The sequence below is a fragment of the Fusarium pseudograminearum genome, chromosome 2, assembly GCF_000303195.2.
Source record: "Fusarium pseudograminearum CS3096 chromosome 2, whole genome shotgun sequence".
Classification (NCBI taxonomy): Eukaryota; Fungi; Ascomycota; class Sordariomycetes; order Hypocreales; family Nectriaceae; genus Fusarium; species Fusarium pseudograminearum.
In genome coordinates, this window is record NC_031952.1 from 4,940,382 (window position 1) to 4,954,236 (window position 13,855).

The 13,855-nt window shown below is 47.3% G+C and overlaps 8 protein-coding genes across 8 annotated transcripts; 5 read left to right on the plus strand and 3 right to left on the minus strand.

The window, feature by feature from the left end:
• Positions 1–852: 852 nt before the first annotated feature.
• On the plus strand, positions 853–2,028 carry FPSE_04685 (uncharacterized protein; the record flags this gene model as incomplete). The annotated part of the gene is made up of 1 exon (XM_009257803.1): positions 853–2,028. One exon carries the CDS (start codon positions 853–855, stop codon positions 2,026–2,028), a length of 1,176 nt encoding a protein of 391 aa, XP_009256078.1.
• Positions 2,029–2,279: 251 nt separating this feature from the next.
• On the minus strand, positions 2,280–3,052 carry FPSE_04686 (uncharacterized protein; the record flags this gene model as incomplete). The annotated part of the gene is made up of 2 exons (XM_009257804.1): positions 2,280–2,404; positions 2,458–3,052. 2 exons carry the CDS (start codon positions 3,050–3,052, stop codon positions 2,280–2,282), a joined length of 720 nt encoding a protein of 239 aa, XP_009256079.1.
• A 761-nt stretch (positions 3,053–3,813) lies between these two features.
• Positions 3,814–5,007, plus strand: FPSE_04687 (uncharacterized protein; the record flags this gene model as incomplete). The annotated part of the gene is made up of 1 exon (XM_009257805.1): positions 3,814–5,007. The coding sequence occupies one exon, from the start codon at positions 3,814–3,816 to the stop codon at positions 5,005–5,007; it is 1,194 nt and encodes a 397-aa protein (XP_009256080.1).
• A 348-nt stretch (positions 5,008–5,355) lies between these two features.
• Positions 5,356–5,871, plus strand: FPSE_04688 (uncharacterized protein; the record flags this gene model as incomplete). Its single annotated transcript, XM_009257806.1, has 1 exon — positions 5,356–5,871. One exon carries the CDS (start codon positions 5,356–5,358, stop codon positions 5,869–5,871), a length of 516 nt encoding a protein of 171 aa, XP_009256081.1.
• Positions 5,872–6,469: 598 nt separating this feature from the next.
• On the minus strand, positions 6,470–6,976 carry FPSE_04689 (uncharacterized protein; the record flags this gene model as incomplete). Its single annotated transcript, XM_009257807.1, has 1 exon — positions 6,470–6,976. The coding sequence occupies one exon, from the start codon at positions 6,974–6,976 to the stop codon at positions 6,470–6,472; it is 507 nt and encodes a 168-aa protein (XP_009256082.1).
• A 924-nt stretch (positions 6,977–7,900) lies between these two features.
• Positions 7,901–8,752, plus strand: FPSE_04690 (uncharacterized protein; the record flags this gene model as incomplete). Its single annotated transcript, XM_009257808.1, has 1 exon — positions 7,901–8,752. The coding sequence occupies one exon, from the start codon at positions 7,901–7,903 to the stop codon at positions 8,750–8,752; it is 852 nt and encodes a 283-aa protein (XP_009256083.1).
• Positions 8,753–9,980: 1,228 nt separating this feature from the next.
• Positions 9,981–11,192, plus strand: FPSE_04691 (uncharacterized protein; the record flags this gene model as incomplete). Its single annotated transcript, XM_009257809.1, has 1 exon — positions 9,981–11,192. The coding sequence occupies one exon, from the start codon at positions 9,981–9,983 to the stop codon at positions 11,190–11,192; it is 1,212 nt and encodes a 403-aa protein (XP_009256084.1).
• Positions 11,193–11,619: 427 nt separating this feature from the next.
• On the minus strand, positions 11,620–13,356 carry FPSE_04692 (uncharacterized protein; the record flags this gene model as incomplete). The annotated part of the gene is made up of 2 exons (XM_009257810.1): positions 11,620–13,062; positions 13,129–13,356. 2 exons carry the CDS (start codon positions 13,354–13,356, stop codon positions 11,620–11,622), a joined length of 1,671 nt encoding a protein of 556 aa, XP_009256085.1.
• Between the last annotated feature and the right edge of the window lie 499 nt (positions 13,357–13,855).

Genomic DNA, 13,855 nt, shown 5'->3' on the forward strand with positions numbered 1-13,855 from the left:
TGTCTCAATTGCCGTACCCGTGGTAGGGACTGCAGCAACAGCAATATTTCACTGGCATCGACTCTCCCTCAGGCTCAGAACGAGATTGACAAGCTGAAGCGAAGGGTCCAAGAGTTAGAGACAGAACTCTTACAAGCGCACAGCAACAGAACTTCGCCGCTCACACAGCTACAAGAGCCAACGCCACCTAGCAGCTCGCCATCTCTCCCGCAACCAACAACCCAAAATACCACCAAAATAAAACCGTGGGATGGCGTCTATCTACGGCCAGTGCGGTCTCCTAATAGTGCATGGTTTGGACCGTCTTCGCTTTACTTTTTTACACACCGACTCAGCACATTTCTGAGTACCCAGGCTGAGCACATGCTCATTCATCTGGCCAGTAATTTGGAGTTGCGCGGGCAGCCGACGGTACCCCAAGACTCTTCCCGACTCTTAGCACCACTGACCGGGACGCACGATGAGGCTTTCTATCTCACACCAATTCAAGAGGAATATTTCCTTACCTTGTACTGGGAAACCTACCACACGTCGCTCTATTCTATAATTGACGAGGCAAGCTTCAAAACACACATTCAATCACTGTATGTCGATGTACCACCAGGACTCCCGAGAAGGCAGTCAGCACTTGTTGATATCATCATTGCCATGTGTATGCAGTATCACGTTTCTTCACGGCCAGCTAGAAAGAAAACATGTATTGTAGAAGACGACGACGCCACTCTAGCTGGTCGATGGTATTACAGGCGTGCCCAGACTCTCCTGGCCTGTGAGATCGAAGGCCCTTCACTCTCAACTTTGCAGTGCAATTTACTATGTGCTGTGTATGTTTGTGTTGGGTCTTTCCACAACATGGCAGATAGCATCTGTTCTCTCGCTGTCCGGACTGCCTATATGCTGGGTCTTCATCTGGAACCACCAACAACGTTGCCCTCATGCGAGAGGGAACTACGGAGACGACTATGGTGGTCTGTTTTTGAACTGGACACTAAAGTCGGCATCAAAGTTGGCCGCCCATTTCTTATTCGTACTACACATATGATGCCCCAGTTACCCCGAGACGACCTTGCGGCAGCCATTGAGTCAGGATCGACGTTTGCTCCTATCGGAGACAACGCTACCTGGCTAAGCTTCAACTTACAACGGTTCACACTATATAAAATTGCGCGAGAGCTCAACCTGTCCTTCTATGGCCACGAGCTCAAATTCAAAGATGGAGACTCATTTTACAACGACGATAGCGCCATGGACGATCTTGCAGTCACTTGGGGTCCACAAACAACGGCCTTGACCGAGTGGACGAAGCAAGTTCCTAACCCTCTCCAGAACAAGCGCAAGAACGGCGTTGCGTTTTCTGGTGATGGCTCGACACTCGACCTCGAACCATATGCACCACTCTGGCTGCAAAGACAACGGCTATGTCTCGAACTAGAATACAATCATCTATGTATCAGTCTTCACCGCCCTTTCATATCGTTTTCACTCAATCAGGGAAGTAATACAGTCGCCATGGCTGTCAAGTGTGCGCACCACGCCATAGAATTAACCAACATCGTTCATCAGGTGCTAACCACAACGACTATACTCCACGGCTGGCACGAGGCCTTTCAGTGGCAGTGGAGTGCAGCCATGACGCTTGTGGGATTCGTTATGGCAAACACGCAAGATCCTCTTGCACCAGCGGCCCGTAAATCTATACAGTTAGCTGTTTCTGTGCTCGACATGTTTGCCTCAAGTTTTGACGCCGCGGTCAAGGCAGCTATTATTGTACGGACATTGCACACAAACATTGAATCTGTCATGACACAGTTCGAAGCCCAAACAGCCCACTTCGCAGGGACAACGAATGTTAATCCTTTGCTGGATAGATCTGTTTCGTTACATGAGGGTGGTGATGATGGTGTTCCAAGTCAATTCGATGGCGTTGGAAATGATTTCGACCTTTTGGAGATGACCATGAACGTGGATTTCTGGGCTGAACTGGATATGCTTTTACCTGGAGGTTCTGGAACTACCACATCGCTATAACCATGAGAATAATTCCCAGTTATGTCTTTTCTATACCAAATGATAGTATACTACTGTTTCATTTCCTGCTCATCATCTGGAATGTGTTCGAGGTCGGTGGATGTAGTGTGCCGCATATGACAGATTAAATTGTTTCAAGGCTAATGCTATTTCTCAAATCACAGAAAAGAACGATAATTAATCCACCGCTAACTCTCATGCCATGTACTCAATCTATATCTGGCTGCCCAAAACATCTCAATACATACTGACTATAGCGTCTCAAAAACAGCTACTGCCGCTTCAGCTGTCGATGTAGCACTAGCAGGGTTCTGACCCGTGACCAGGCGGCCATCAACAACGTGGAAGTCGTCCCAAATGCCAGGAGCACGTTCATCTTTAGCAAAAGTCAGTTTCAGTTCACCAATAAGCAATATCAAGGAGACTCACAGACTGCACCAAGACGATCTGCAACTTCTTCGACCATCTCAGAGCCCCAGCTTCGCAATTCTTCCATGATCTTCATCGTGTTCTCAGCTTCAGTGGTGAACCCCGTGATTCTCTTGCCCTTGATGAGAGGCTCATTGGTCGTGGGATCAATGAGATTGGCAAAGATTGCTGGGCCATGACAAACAGAAGATACGACTCCGCCGTTAGCCCATACTTGAGCACCGATCTGCTGAAGGGACGTTGCAGTAGGATAGTCGATCAAAGCTGCATGCCCAGCTGAAGCGTAAAAGAGCCCGTACTTGGAAGGGTCCAGCTCCGAAGCCTTGGTCATGTTGTCAAGCTTTTTGCGAAACTCGCTGTCGGGGTTAGACCAGGTAGCGAGATCATCACCGTTGAGAAAGTCAGGTTGCTGGGAAAGCCAATCGGGAGTGTAGGTGCCGGTCTCAGACGCAAGATCGACTTCAAAGCCCGCAGCAGTGAGAACGTTGTATGGATGAAGAGCCTCGGTGATGAAGAGACCAGTGGTTTCCGTGCCTTGAAATAGGCTGGCTGAAGCAGAGGTGATGGCGATGAGAGCACGACGAGGAGGAGACATTTTGATATAGTTGAATAGGTGTTATTTCAAGTAATAGTTGATACTTGTGCAGGAGCTATATTCCCGAAATGTGTTGTTATGTGGTGAATTGACTTGGTGGTTGTTGGGTTGGTTTTCTGTTTTGTTTCTTTCCTTGATGATCAAGGCAGTTTATATACATCTATGGAAAATCGTAGGACTATGTAGGCTTCATCAACTATGTCTCGGATTGCCAATATCACAACTAGCCTCATCATGTCGTTGCTGCACCATGAGTAACTCTGGTTGGTTTGGGTAAAAACAATGATGAACGTTGAATTACCCGGTAGCTATTGACGTCATCGGAGTAGCTCCTCTTATCTTATCTTGTCGTGCTGACTCCGAAGACTCTGAGTAATCGACGCCGATGGTGCGGAGACACTAGAGCAGGAGATACTCCTATTGGATACTCAATTTGTCAGGCTGAGGAGTCGTTACGAGTGGCTCGGATATCGCCGAGTCCATCTTTTTCTTCGACGGAGTCCCGGAGTTGGTAATCGAGTCATGCAACGTTATGACACAATCTTCCAATAACGTCCCAACCCACTTAGAAGATTGATCTAGGAGAATACCTTGGAAGACATTGTTGATCACTAATTAAGCTTTTCATTCTTGTGGATATAAGAAGACCCATAGTCCCAGTTCAACATGACTTTCACTATCTTCTCAAGCCTTGATCAATCTATAAACAGCGATTGCATTTACTTCTTGCTTTACTACTTCCAGCAAAACACATTCTCAATATGACACTATCCAAGACAACACAAGCTGTCAACCCTGAGAGCAGGCTATTCAAGCCTATCCAGGTCGGCAATGCCAAACTTGACCACCGAATTGTCATGGCACCTTTGACTCGATACCGCAACGACGACAACCACGTCGTCAAGCCCTTTGTCGAGCGATACTACGCCGAGAGGGCCTCAGCTCCAGGCACACTAGTTATCGCAGAAGCTACTGGTGTCTCAATGCAAGACACTGGCATGCGTCAAGGCCCAGCCTTTGTCACAGACGAACAAGTCGCTGGCTGGACAAAGGTTATCTCCGGTGTTCACGAAAAGAAGTCCTTTTGGGCTCAGCAGATCTGGGGCCAAGGCCGGGCTTCTGATCCAGAATACCAGAAGGAACGCGGTTTCAAGTACCGCTCCTCCAGCGCCGTGCCAATCGAAGAGGGTGCTCCTGCACCTGAAGCCATGACCGAGGAGGAGATCCAAGAATTTATCCAGGACATGGTTGCCACCTCCCGTCGAGTCATCGATGCTGGCGGTGATATCGTCGAGGTCCACGCCGCTCACGGATACCTTATCGATCAATTCACATCCGACTCTATCAACAAGCGAACTGACAAGTGGGGTGGCTCCGTCGAGAACCGTGCTCGTCTTCTGCTCGAAGTGATCAAGGCTGTTTCTGCAGAGGTTGGCCCCGAAAAGGTTGCTATTCGTCTATCACCCTACGCTACCTTCCAGGGCTCCGAGTCTTCGGACGTCAAAGAACAATACACCTACATCGTTAGCGAGCTCAAGAAGATTGGCTCTCTTGCTTATCTCTCGTTGGTCGAAGCACGCGGTGACCCTGCCAAGCTCCTCGCCCCCGACCAAGATGCCTCAACGGATTCCAAGACTCTTGACTTCATCCTAGATATCTGGGACAACACCTCACCCGTCATTGTTGCCGGCAACTACAGCCCCGAGTCAGCCGCTGAGGTCCTTGACGGACACTACAGCAAGTGGGATGTTCTCGTTGCTTTCGGTCGCCACTTCATTGCCAACCCTGACTTTGTTTGGAGGGTCAAGCATGGTGTTGAGTTGACCAAGTACGACCGCACCACATTCTACGTCCGTGGTTCAGAGATTGGCTATAACGACTATCCCTTCTCTCAGGAGTATGTTAATGAGCAAAGAGCATGGGCTGTCAAGAACTTGAAGATGCACGCCAAATAGAAATTTGCACAGGATATGCGTTCTTGGGACGTTGTTCACTAGGAGTATTTTACACGATTGATGACATGCTATTATAGAGAATAGATATAGATAAATTTCAGAAGAGATACAAATATCAGCATAGAGTTGGGAGCATTAATGGTCTTTGGTGAAACCGTGTATTTTTGACCCCGCCTATTCAGAGAGTGACGAGCACAGGTTGAAGGGCGCGATTGACAGGCCTTGCATATAAAACAACGTCATTTCTGTCAACTCCTAGAACTAGATTTCAGTCCCTCAAAGTTCATCCTTCGTCCATCGTAACTCGCCCACATAAACACACCCCCAATCCGAGAAACAGTAATCACTATGGCCGCAACACTACTTCTGGAAGGTGGATGCCTCTGCGAATCTGTTCGCTACAAGATCACCTTTCCTGAACACCACGATCTCTCCAAAGACACTCTGGGCTGTATCTGTCAATGCACTCAATGCCGCAAACAAACTGGCAGTTTCTTCCTGGCAACACTCACCGTTCCTGTCGCAACCATTCAGTGGCAAGGCGATTCGGAGAGTAGGATAAAACGATACAACAAAACAGAAAGCATCGACAGAGGCTTTTGCGACACATGCGGGTCGTTTCTCTTCTGGCACCCTCGAGGAAAAGCAATAAGCATCGCCACTGGAAGCCTCGATCCTATCTATCTGTTTGGCGAAGGCGCAGAAAGCACGGGTGACCATATACCAAAGGAGGGTGTCGCGGGACAGATATTTAGTGGATGGTTTAATGTCGAGTTCTGTGAAAGTGAGATCAAAGGTATTACAGACGACATGCCAGTACTTCATAAGGGAAAGAGACATCAGGGTGATAGCTCGGCAACTTGAGAATCTGCGTATAGATAGATGGTAGCTGATTTGGCGGTTTGTTGCAATACAAAAGAGGATTGCGTTTTCATAGTATTTTATCAAGAGAGCGGTGTTACCAGGAAACAATAGCTTATTCGAACGAAATTCAGATTATCACAAAGCTGTTCAGGGAAGTCTGCATAATTTCCATTGGATGTTCCCTCAGGCTACCACATCTCGAAATCTCAACGGGGTGTATTCCATAAGAATTGTGTACTAGGCACATGATGTTGAGCAAGAGGGCATGGCAGCACCCGCGCATGCAATGTATTACTACTCTTTAGATCATAAAATTAGTCAAGTTAGCAATCCATTTTAGTATATAAAAATAAATTGCCTAAAAGCTATAGTCTAAATAGCATAAGCTGACCTACTAATTTCGTCTCTTATGCTTCCAGCGGCCATCTTTTCTGATACCCTGAGGATAATGCCTGCTGACCTAATAAAAAACAACGCCAACGCCATAAACCTACCCTGATGTTACCTACAAAACAAGGACATGCTGCTTGCCTGCAAGCGCTGTTGTGTCGTTCCAACACATGACGTTTCAATAAAGAAACGCCTTTGCACATTCAGCCTAAGCTGTTTGTGTAGTCTTGGAATGATTGCTAGAAGAATTGTGAATGGAGCTAGAGTCAGTGCAGTCGCCATCACTACTTGGGCTTGATCCACAAGGGGCGCCATCGTCAGAGTAAGGATCGACTTCCATAGCAACATACCAATCGGACCAAGTGCCCTCAGGAACGATGCCTCGCTTCTCAAGGTCCCCAAGTACGTTGACTACCCATCTCTGGCAGAATAGTCCAGGAATTCGCTGGGCAGCAGCCTTGATCTTGTTCTTGGAAGAGATCTCGCCGATGGGGTGGTACTTCTCGATACCCTTGCTGTCGAATGGCTTCTGTTCGATGACCACACTGTACGGCTTACCTTGTGTTGACCCACCGGTGCAGTGGTACCAGGTTGCTTGTGAAGAAGAACCCTCTTCAACCATGACAAGCATCCAGTGACGAGCATGACCAGTGTGACGAGCATGACTAGTGTCACGGTCCTTGCAAATAGCGACGTAAAGGTTTAGGGAAGTCATTTTGAGGTATCTGTCGATGCGGCAAAGTGTAGTAATGTGGGAGAAAAGGTGAAGTCGGCGTAGAACGAATATATCTGTGTTTTGTTAAGTGCTTCAGAAGGTATAAGGATGCTTGTCGATGTGGATGGTGTTTCTGGAGGCAAACCAGATCTTATATATGGATCAGAACAATGAACCTCCATATTGAACACTATCTTGTTGTCCTTTGTTAGGGACTTGTTGTTGTTCCGCAACTCGTCGTCAACAAGTGATAGTGCAGGTAACATCACATATTAGAAAAAATGACCGCTAGAAGCATAAGAGACGAGATTAGTAGGCCAGCTTATGCTATTTAGACTATAGCTTTTTGGATATTTATTTTTGCACACTAAGGCTTGAGGGGTTAACCTTTATGCTACCCACTCTCTAGATTATATCAATATACAGGCAAATTGCTGATCTTTTCAAAATCGGATTCAGTTTGTTTTGTGATATTTTAATGTTATCTTTCCAGAAAATTGTAAATGTGGTTGATCGTGTTACCCTGCGATCCTTTGTTTATTTAGTGGTTGGTACAACGTCAAGCAAAATATGCCCTCGGCGCACTGCATCAAGAGTCATAGAAAGTAGGGCATAAGCGCAACCTTATTCCCGCGCAATAGAAAAGCAATACCTGCTCATCAACCCACTTCTTCTTCTTCTATGTGTTCATACTTCTTAGGACAAGTTAGAAGGTCTTTGTTATAGCAGTGTTTGCTACGGACAGGTACGTACCCGTCACAAAATCGACGTGAACAAAGACCACATTCTTGTCCTGTAATCCTCCTTCTTCTCTCCCGTTATTGTTCAATACCATGTTGCTGCCTTAGGCTCCGTCTTGATAAGTGAAACTTAATCTTCTTTCTGGTCGGCAACCATACTCTTCCTTTCATCAACACCACCATCATGAGTGTGGAGCCTTACATCGTTGAGCCCACTGGGCCTCATACACATAGTCTCATCCTTCTTCATGGACTTGGTTCAAACGGCAACAAGTTTGGTCGCGGACTTATTGAAACGGGCATTGCCTCCAACGGAAAACCATTGCCCGACCTTCTCCCTGGCGTGAGGTTTATCTTCCCGACTTCTAAGATTCGCCGCTCGAGCGCCTTTCGCCGTGCGAAACTGACCCAGTGGTTCAACATTGCTTCACTGGACGACCCTTCTTATCGCAATGAGACGCAACTAAAGGGAATGGAAGAGTCATCACGTGAGATCTTTCAACTCATCAACCAAGAACGCGAAAAAGTACCAGACAAAAACATCATCCTGGGTGGGATTAGCCAAGGGTGCGCCATGGGATTTGTATGCCTACTTGCGATGGACTTTCCTATCGGAGGATACATTGGAATAAGCAGCTGGCTTCCTTTTGCCGCCGATATCGAAAGGCTGACCACCAAGTCTGATGATGCGACCTTTTCTGACGAGGACGATAATCCATTTGCTGTTTCTGACGACGAAGACAACTCAGCCGACGCAAGCGTCCAAGTCCGCGACTACGCCAGAGATCTACTATGTATGGATGTAGAGACTCCATCGAACATGGAGTCACTGTCAACACCTGTATTCCTCGGCCACGGAGAAGACGATGAGAAGGTCAAGCCTGAACTTGGCGAGGAAGCGTGTCGTATCCTGCGTTCAGTTGGATATGATGTAGATTGGAAGGGCTATGACGGACTGGGTCACTGGTACAAGGTTCCGGATGAGATTGATGATATCTTGGAGTTTATCAAAGAGAAAGTGGGATGGTCATTGTAGCTGTGGTGGGTGCAGGGTATGGCGTTGCAGAAGGCCAGTGGAGATTCAGGCACCAGACTGGCTCTTACAGAAATACCAGATAACCGGAAGAGATACAATGACTTGATGATTTACTAATTGTTTCTTCTTGTATTACTGCTCTTGAGTCTATACTGATAAACCGGAAGTGTCAGATTTGCTTTGAGCAAAACTACCATGTTGAGCCATGGTCTATCAACTTATGAGCACTGTTGACTGATACTGCCAATGACATCAATCGAGTCTCGCGATGTCTCAATTCCCATTGGCTCTAATATGCACTCGTGGTTGTCTGGTGAGGGAGTCTAATACCAGCCCAAGCTGTGGGTCAAGTGACATGTTACCAAATAAGTGACCAGGATTGCATCAATCAGAAAAAAGCCGTCATCGTATAGGGGTCAGTACATCAGTTTGTGGATTTTCGAATCACTGAAAACGCAAGTTCGAGTCTTGCTGACGGCAAACAACCTGAGAATCATTTTTTTTTGCTTTCTGAGGTTTGTGTTGCAACACAAGTCAACTATCGCGAGATGACAAGGTGTCTCACTTCACACAATAAATTTTACAATTTGGATGGAATCTACCAACTGAATGACACCTTCAGAAGAAGTCGCCCAGTTGGATTCAACCTCCTTGTGACAATGTGTCAACTGTGTGACTATTATACGAAGTTAAAGTAATGTAGAATACACAAACCGTAGATAAACAATAAACAGACACCGTCCGCATTAGAGAACTACCATGCGGTCTGTTATGACTTGACCCGTGTTCCAAAGTAATTCGATGATAATCGCCAACTGAGACATTGACTGACCAAAACACACCTCGGGCGAAAGGCCAATAACTGCAAACAGCCAATAGTGCGTTTTTGGAGATTTATTGTCTTTCGCATTTGATCAGAGTAGGTAGTAGTCAAATGGCAGATATCCCAATTTAGTCAGAGAGTCTGGGTGCATCAACCGCCAAGACATCAATGCCAGAAACGTCCATGTTGGTCTCGTCCGACCTCAATTCGTTATCTGGGTGAGTTCGGCTTGCTCGGTATTTCCTTTTTTGAAGTCTCTACGAATGCTCTAGTTGATATGCAGAGTTTTGGACACAGTTATAAAGACACGCATCCGCGGTATTCCCAATCGTCAATCAGCACTCTCATATAACAGTTTCACCAAGAATCACACTCATTGATAAATACATCATCTTCAACATCATCATGAAGCCTTCCGTTATCCTCTCAACTACCGTCTTTGCGGGCACCACTGTTGCTCGACTGTACAAACGCGACGAGCTCGTTGCCAGAGCAGACTCGAGCAGTTCGCTTAGCACAGCTTCTGTCGTTACAAACCCCACGGACACAGCAACCGATGGGGGAGAGGAGACTTTGTCTACCGATACAGGAGCACCGGCTACCGTCAGCACCACGGCATCTTCAGCCAATATGAGCCCAACAATCCCTCCCACATACGACTGTCTGAGTGATTGCAATAGCAACTACGATAAATGTCGCACGGCTCCCGGCGCCAACATGTCCACTTGTGCAGCTCAATACGCCGGATGTCTTGGCTATAACCCCTTTCAAGGAGGGTCGCTTGTTACACCTACGGCTTGTTCTGCTCCTGCGTCCGACACTCCTAAACCTACTCAGTCAGGTACAAGCGATTGTGTCACCGGGTGTAATGACGATTACAACAAATGTCGCACAGCTCCGGGTGCAAATATGTCTACTTGTGCAGCTCAATACGCTGGCTGTCTTGGGTACAACCCATTTGAAGGAGGGTCACTCGTTACACCAACCGCTTGTTCCGTCACTGCATCCGAAACATCCAAGCCTACTCAGTCGGGCACAAGCGACTGCCTGAGCGAGTGTAACACTAAATATGATACATGCCGCACAGCTCCCGGCGCTAACATGGCCACCTGCGCGTCCGAGTACGCTGGATGTCTTGGCTATAACCCTTTTCAAGGCGGGTCCCTTGTCACGCCTACTGCTTGCTCTGACAAAGCTGAGCCTACCCAATCGGGCACAGACGAGTGTGTGAAGGGATGCAACAGCGACTACGATAAGTGCCGAACAGCTCCGGATGCCAATATGTCCACTTGTGCTGCCCAGTACTCCCAGTGCCTTGGGTACAACCCTTTTGACGGCTCTGGATCACTTGTCACACCTACCGCTTGTTCTAGCAGTGCTGGACCTACTGCAACGGACACAGGCGCAATGCAGTCATCTATGGCTTCACAGTCTCCCTCACCTCTGTCAGACACAACAATGCAGATGACTGGGACATACGAGAACCCTGTAGCTACATGTACCTCTAACATGTGCTCCAAACCCACCATGACCGAGTCGCCTGTCGTGGTTGACAGTGCTGGGAGTCTTCGACCTTGGATGACTTTGATGGCATTGGCAGCGCTCGCCATACTGTAAGATGGGATTTTGGTATTGAGACAACTTGAGTCGCGTGTCGAAGAAGTAGTGTCATTAATCTTTGCCGTGAAGAATGGCACAGCTTTATTTACATAGGACGAGAAATCCCACAATGTTACTTCGTCTTTCTTAAAACATAGAAGAACAAGAACACAATTCATTCATCAAGTGAGTGAAACAAAGAAAAATGATTTCGTAAATGACCAGTAACATAGCAATGGATAAAGATGGGAAACACGTGTAAGGAGCAAAGGGACTAAGTTATTTTCTCATAGCCTGACAGGTTCGGTTTCGTGAACTTCGCTAAAGAAATATCTAGGTGTTGTATTACATTATTTATCTTCATCTTTATCTATGTATATTATGTTTGTAATATCGCATTAAAAATGCCGACGCGAGATATGTGTTCTAGTATGGTCTCATCATATTAATCCTCAAATTGCTGGTTTCCACGATCTTGACTCTTTAAGTCGATCTCAGCAATGAACATTGAAGCGGACAACCCCACTGCCCCAAGTCCTGTCATGGTATAGAAGATTGTTCGAAAGCATGTTAGATAGACACTCAATACATCATTCAAGGTGCGCTGCGAAATATCCAGGGAAGGAAGCTCCTTGATGAACGCAACAGCCCTCGAAGAATCGGCAAGGGGTGCCAATGATCCCTCAAGCTGAATAGAACTGGATGCAATTGTTTTTGCAAAGACGGTGTTGAATATCGCAGAAGCAATTGTCAAGCCGATCAAGCCGCCAAACATGCGAATTGTAAAGAACTGGCCGATGGCGACACCTGTATCTTCTACTTTCTTAACACTGGCCTGCATTGGTAGGAGCTGAAGACGTAGCAGAGCGACACCTGTTCCCCAAATGATTGGGAGTCCAAAAAGCATGGAAGAAGAGGAGCCGAGTTCAAAAAGAGCCAGAATTCCAGTACCCAATATGAGTAAAGCCCATGAGATTCGCAGGAGCCAGGTGTAGCCGCCGAACAAGGGCACCATCATCATTGAGAATACTGCAACGACAACGCTGGTGATTGAGGTGGGCAACAGGAAGACGGCTGACTTGATTGCTGTTTCCAGGTAGACTGCCTGGTAGATTAGCGGCAGGTATTGAAGTAAAGAAACAAGGATGGCGCCATGTATGAAGCCGCCTATCAATGTCATGTTTGCTGTCTTGGAGTGGAACAGCCGGTGAGGCATGATTGGAACAGCAGGCTTTGACTCAAACCAGACAAACACAGCGAGCACTAAGACACCCAAAAGCATCGGAAGCAACGTTTGCCATGAACTCCATGGGAACAAAGACCCTGCCCAACTCAGTGGTAACACGACTATGGTGATACCAGAAACCACTAAGCCCATGCCAATCCAGTCAAGGCGTTCGACATTGCTTGCGTCAACTGGGATGGACCGCAACCTGAGGAAGAAAAACACCAGAGGTGCACCAAAGCCGAGAATAGGGAGATTTACCCACCCAATCCATCGCCAGCTGGCATATGTGGCAAAGAGTGCACCAAAAGAGGGACCAAGGATATTGCCGACTGCGTTTGGGATACCCATCAACCCGAGATATGTAGCGCGCTCCTCAAGCGTCGTCATGTCAGTAAGAATGACCTGAACGAGGACATCAATTCCTCCGCCTCCGAAGCCTTGCAGCACACGTCCGACAATGATAGTCTTCATATCTTGTGCAACAGCAAAGACTATCGACCCGATGAAGAACAGGCCGATACATGCATAAAGCGGCGGCTTTCGACCAAAAGCATCAGATATGCTCGCCCAGACTGGCTGCATTACGAGACCGCAGAGTGTGTAAGACAGGTTGGCCCAAAAGGACTCCAAACTCGAGCCATTGAGGTCATTGGCTATGGTCTGTTCCCGTGATTAGTATGACACAGGTTGGTGGTGGTCAGATTGACTTGGGGGTTAATTGCTTACTGGGAGAGCTATGCCAAGTGCTGTGGCATCGATCTGGAACACGAAGAGGATGGCGGCAAGCCCAATGAAGGACAATTTGAAAGCCAGTGATTTTTTCTGCTTGGTATGACTTGGCTCATTTTGCTGCGCCACCTCCAGAGATTGTCTTTGGGGTTTGTTGTTGGTAGCGTGCTCTGTCGAGGGTTCCACGGCTGGCTGTTGGCTTGTAGCCACTGTAGATATCTCCATGTCGTTCGTTCCAGAGTCACCAAGTCACCATTTCTTGTTCCCTAAGTCCCGGGTGACCTTTTAATTAATTGCCAGACGATTGCAACAGAGTTACACGCTGAAGAGGCCTCCCTGAAATTAATCACGAAATCAGTCGACTCAAGGGAATGTGGAGACTTGGGAGTAGGATTGTTATCCCAGCACATTGGATTTTTGACCCGTAATGCTTGTGCAGAGATATCAGAACCTCGATTTATTGGCTGCTTAAGACAAGATATGGGTCCAGTATAGCGTTATCCAGTGCATAAGACTTATGAAAACGATGGAATGAAATCTCCGAGACATCAGCCGGTATTAGCGCTTACTGCTTACTGCTTAGTTACCGTCTGTCTGTTTTCAGTGATGGCCCAACCAAACTCAGAGAACACTCAAAAATGACTTCAAGTCATACGACCGTGATGCTAAAGAAGACCAAGTCCAGTGCACCGAGGAGGCGGACTGGATGCCAAACGTGCCGGTC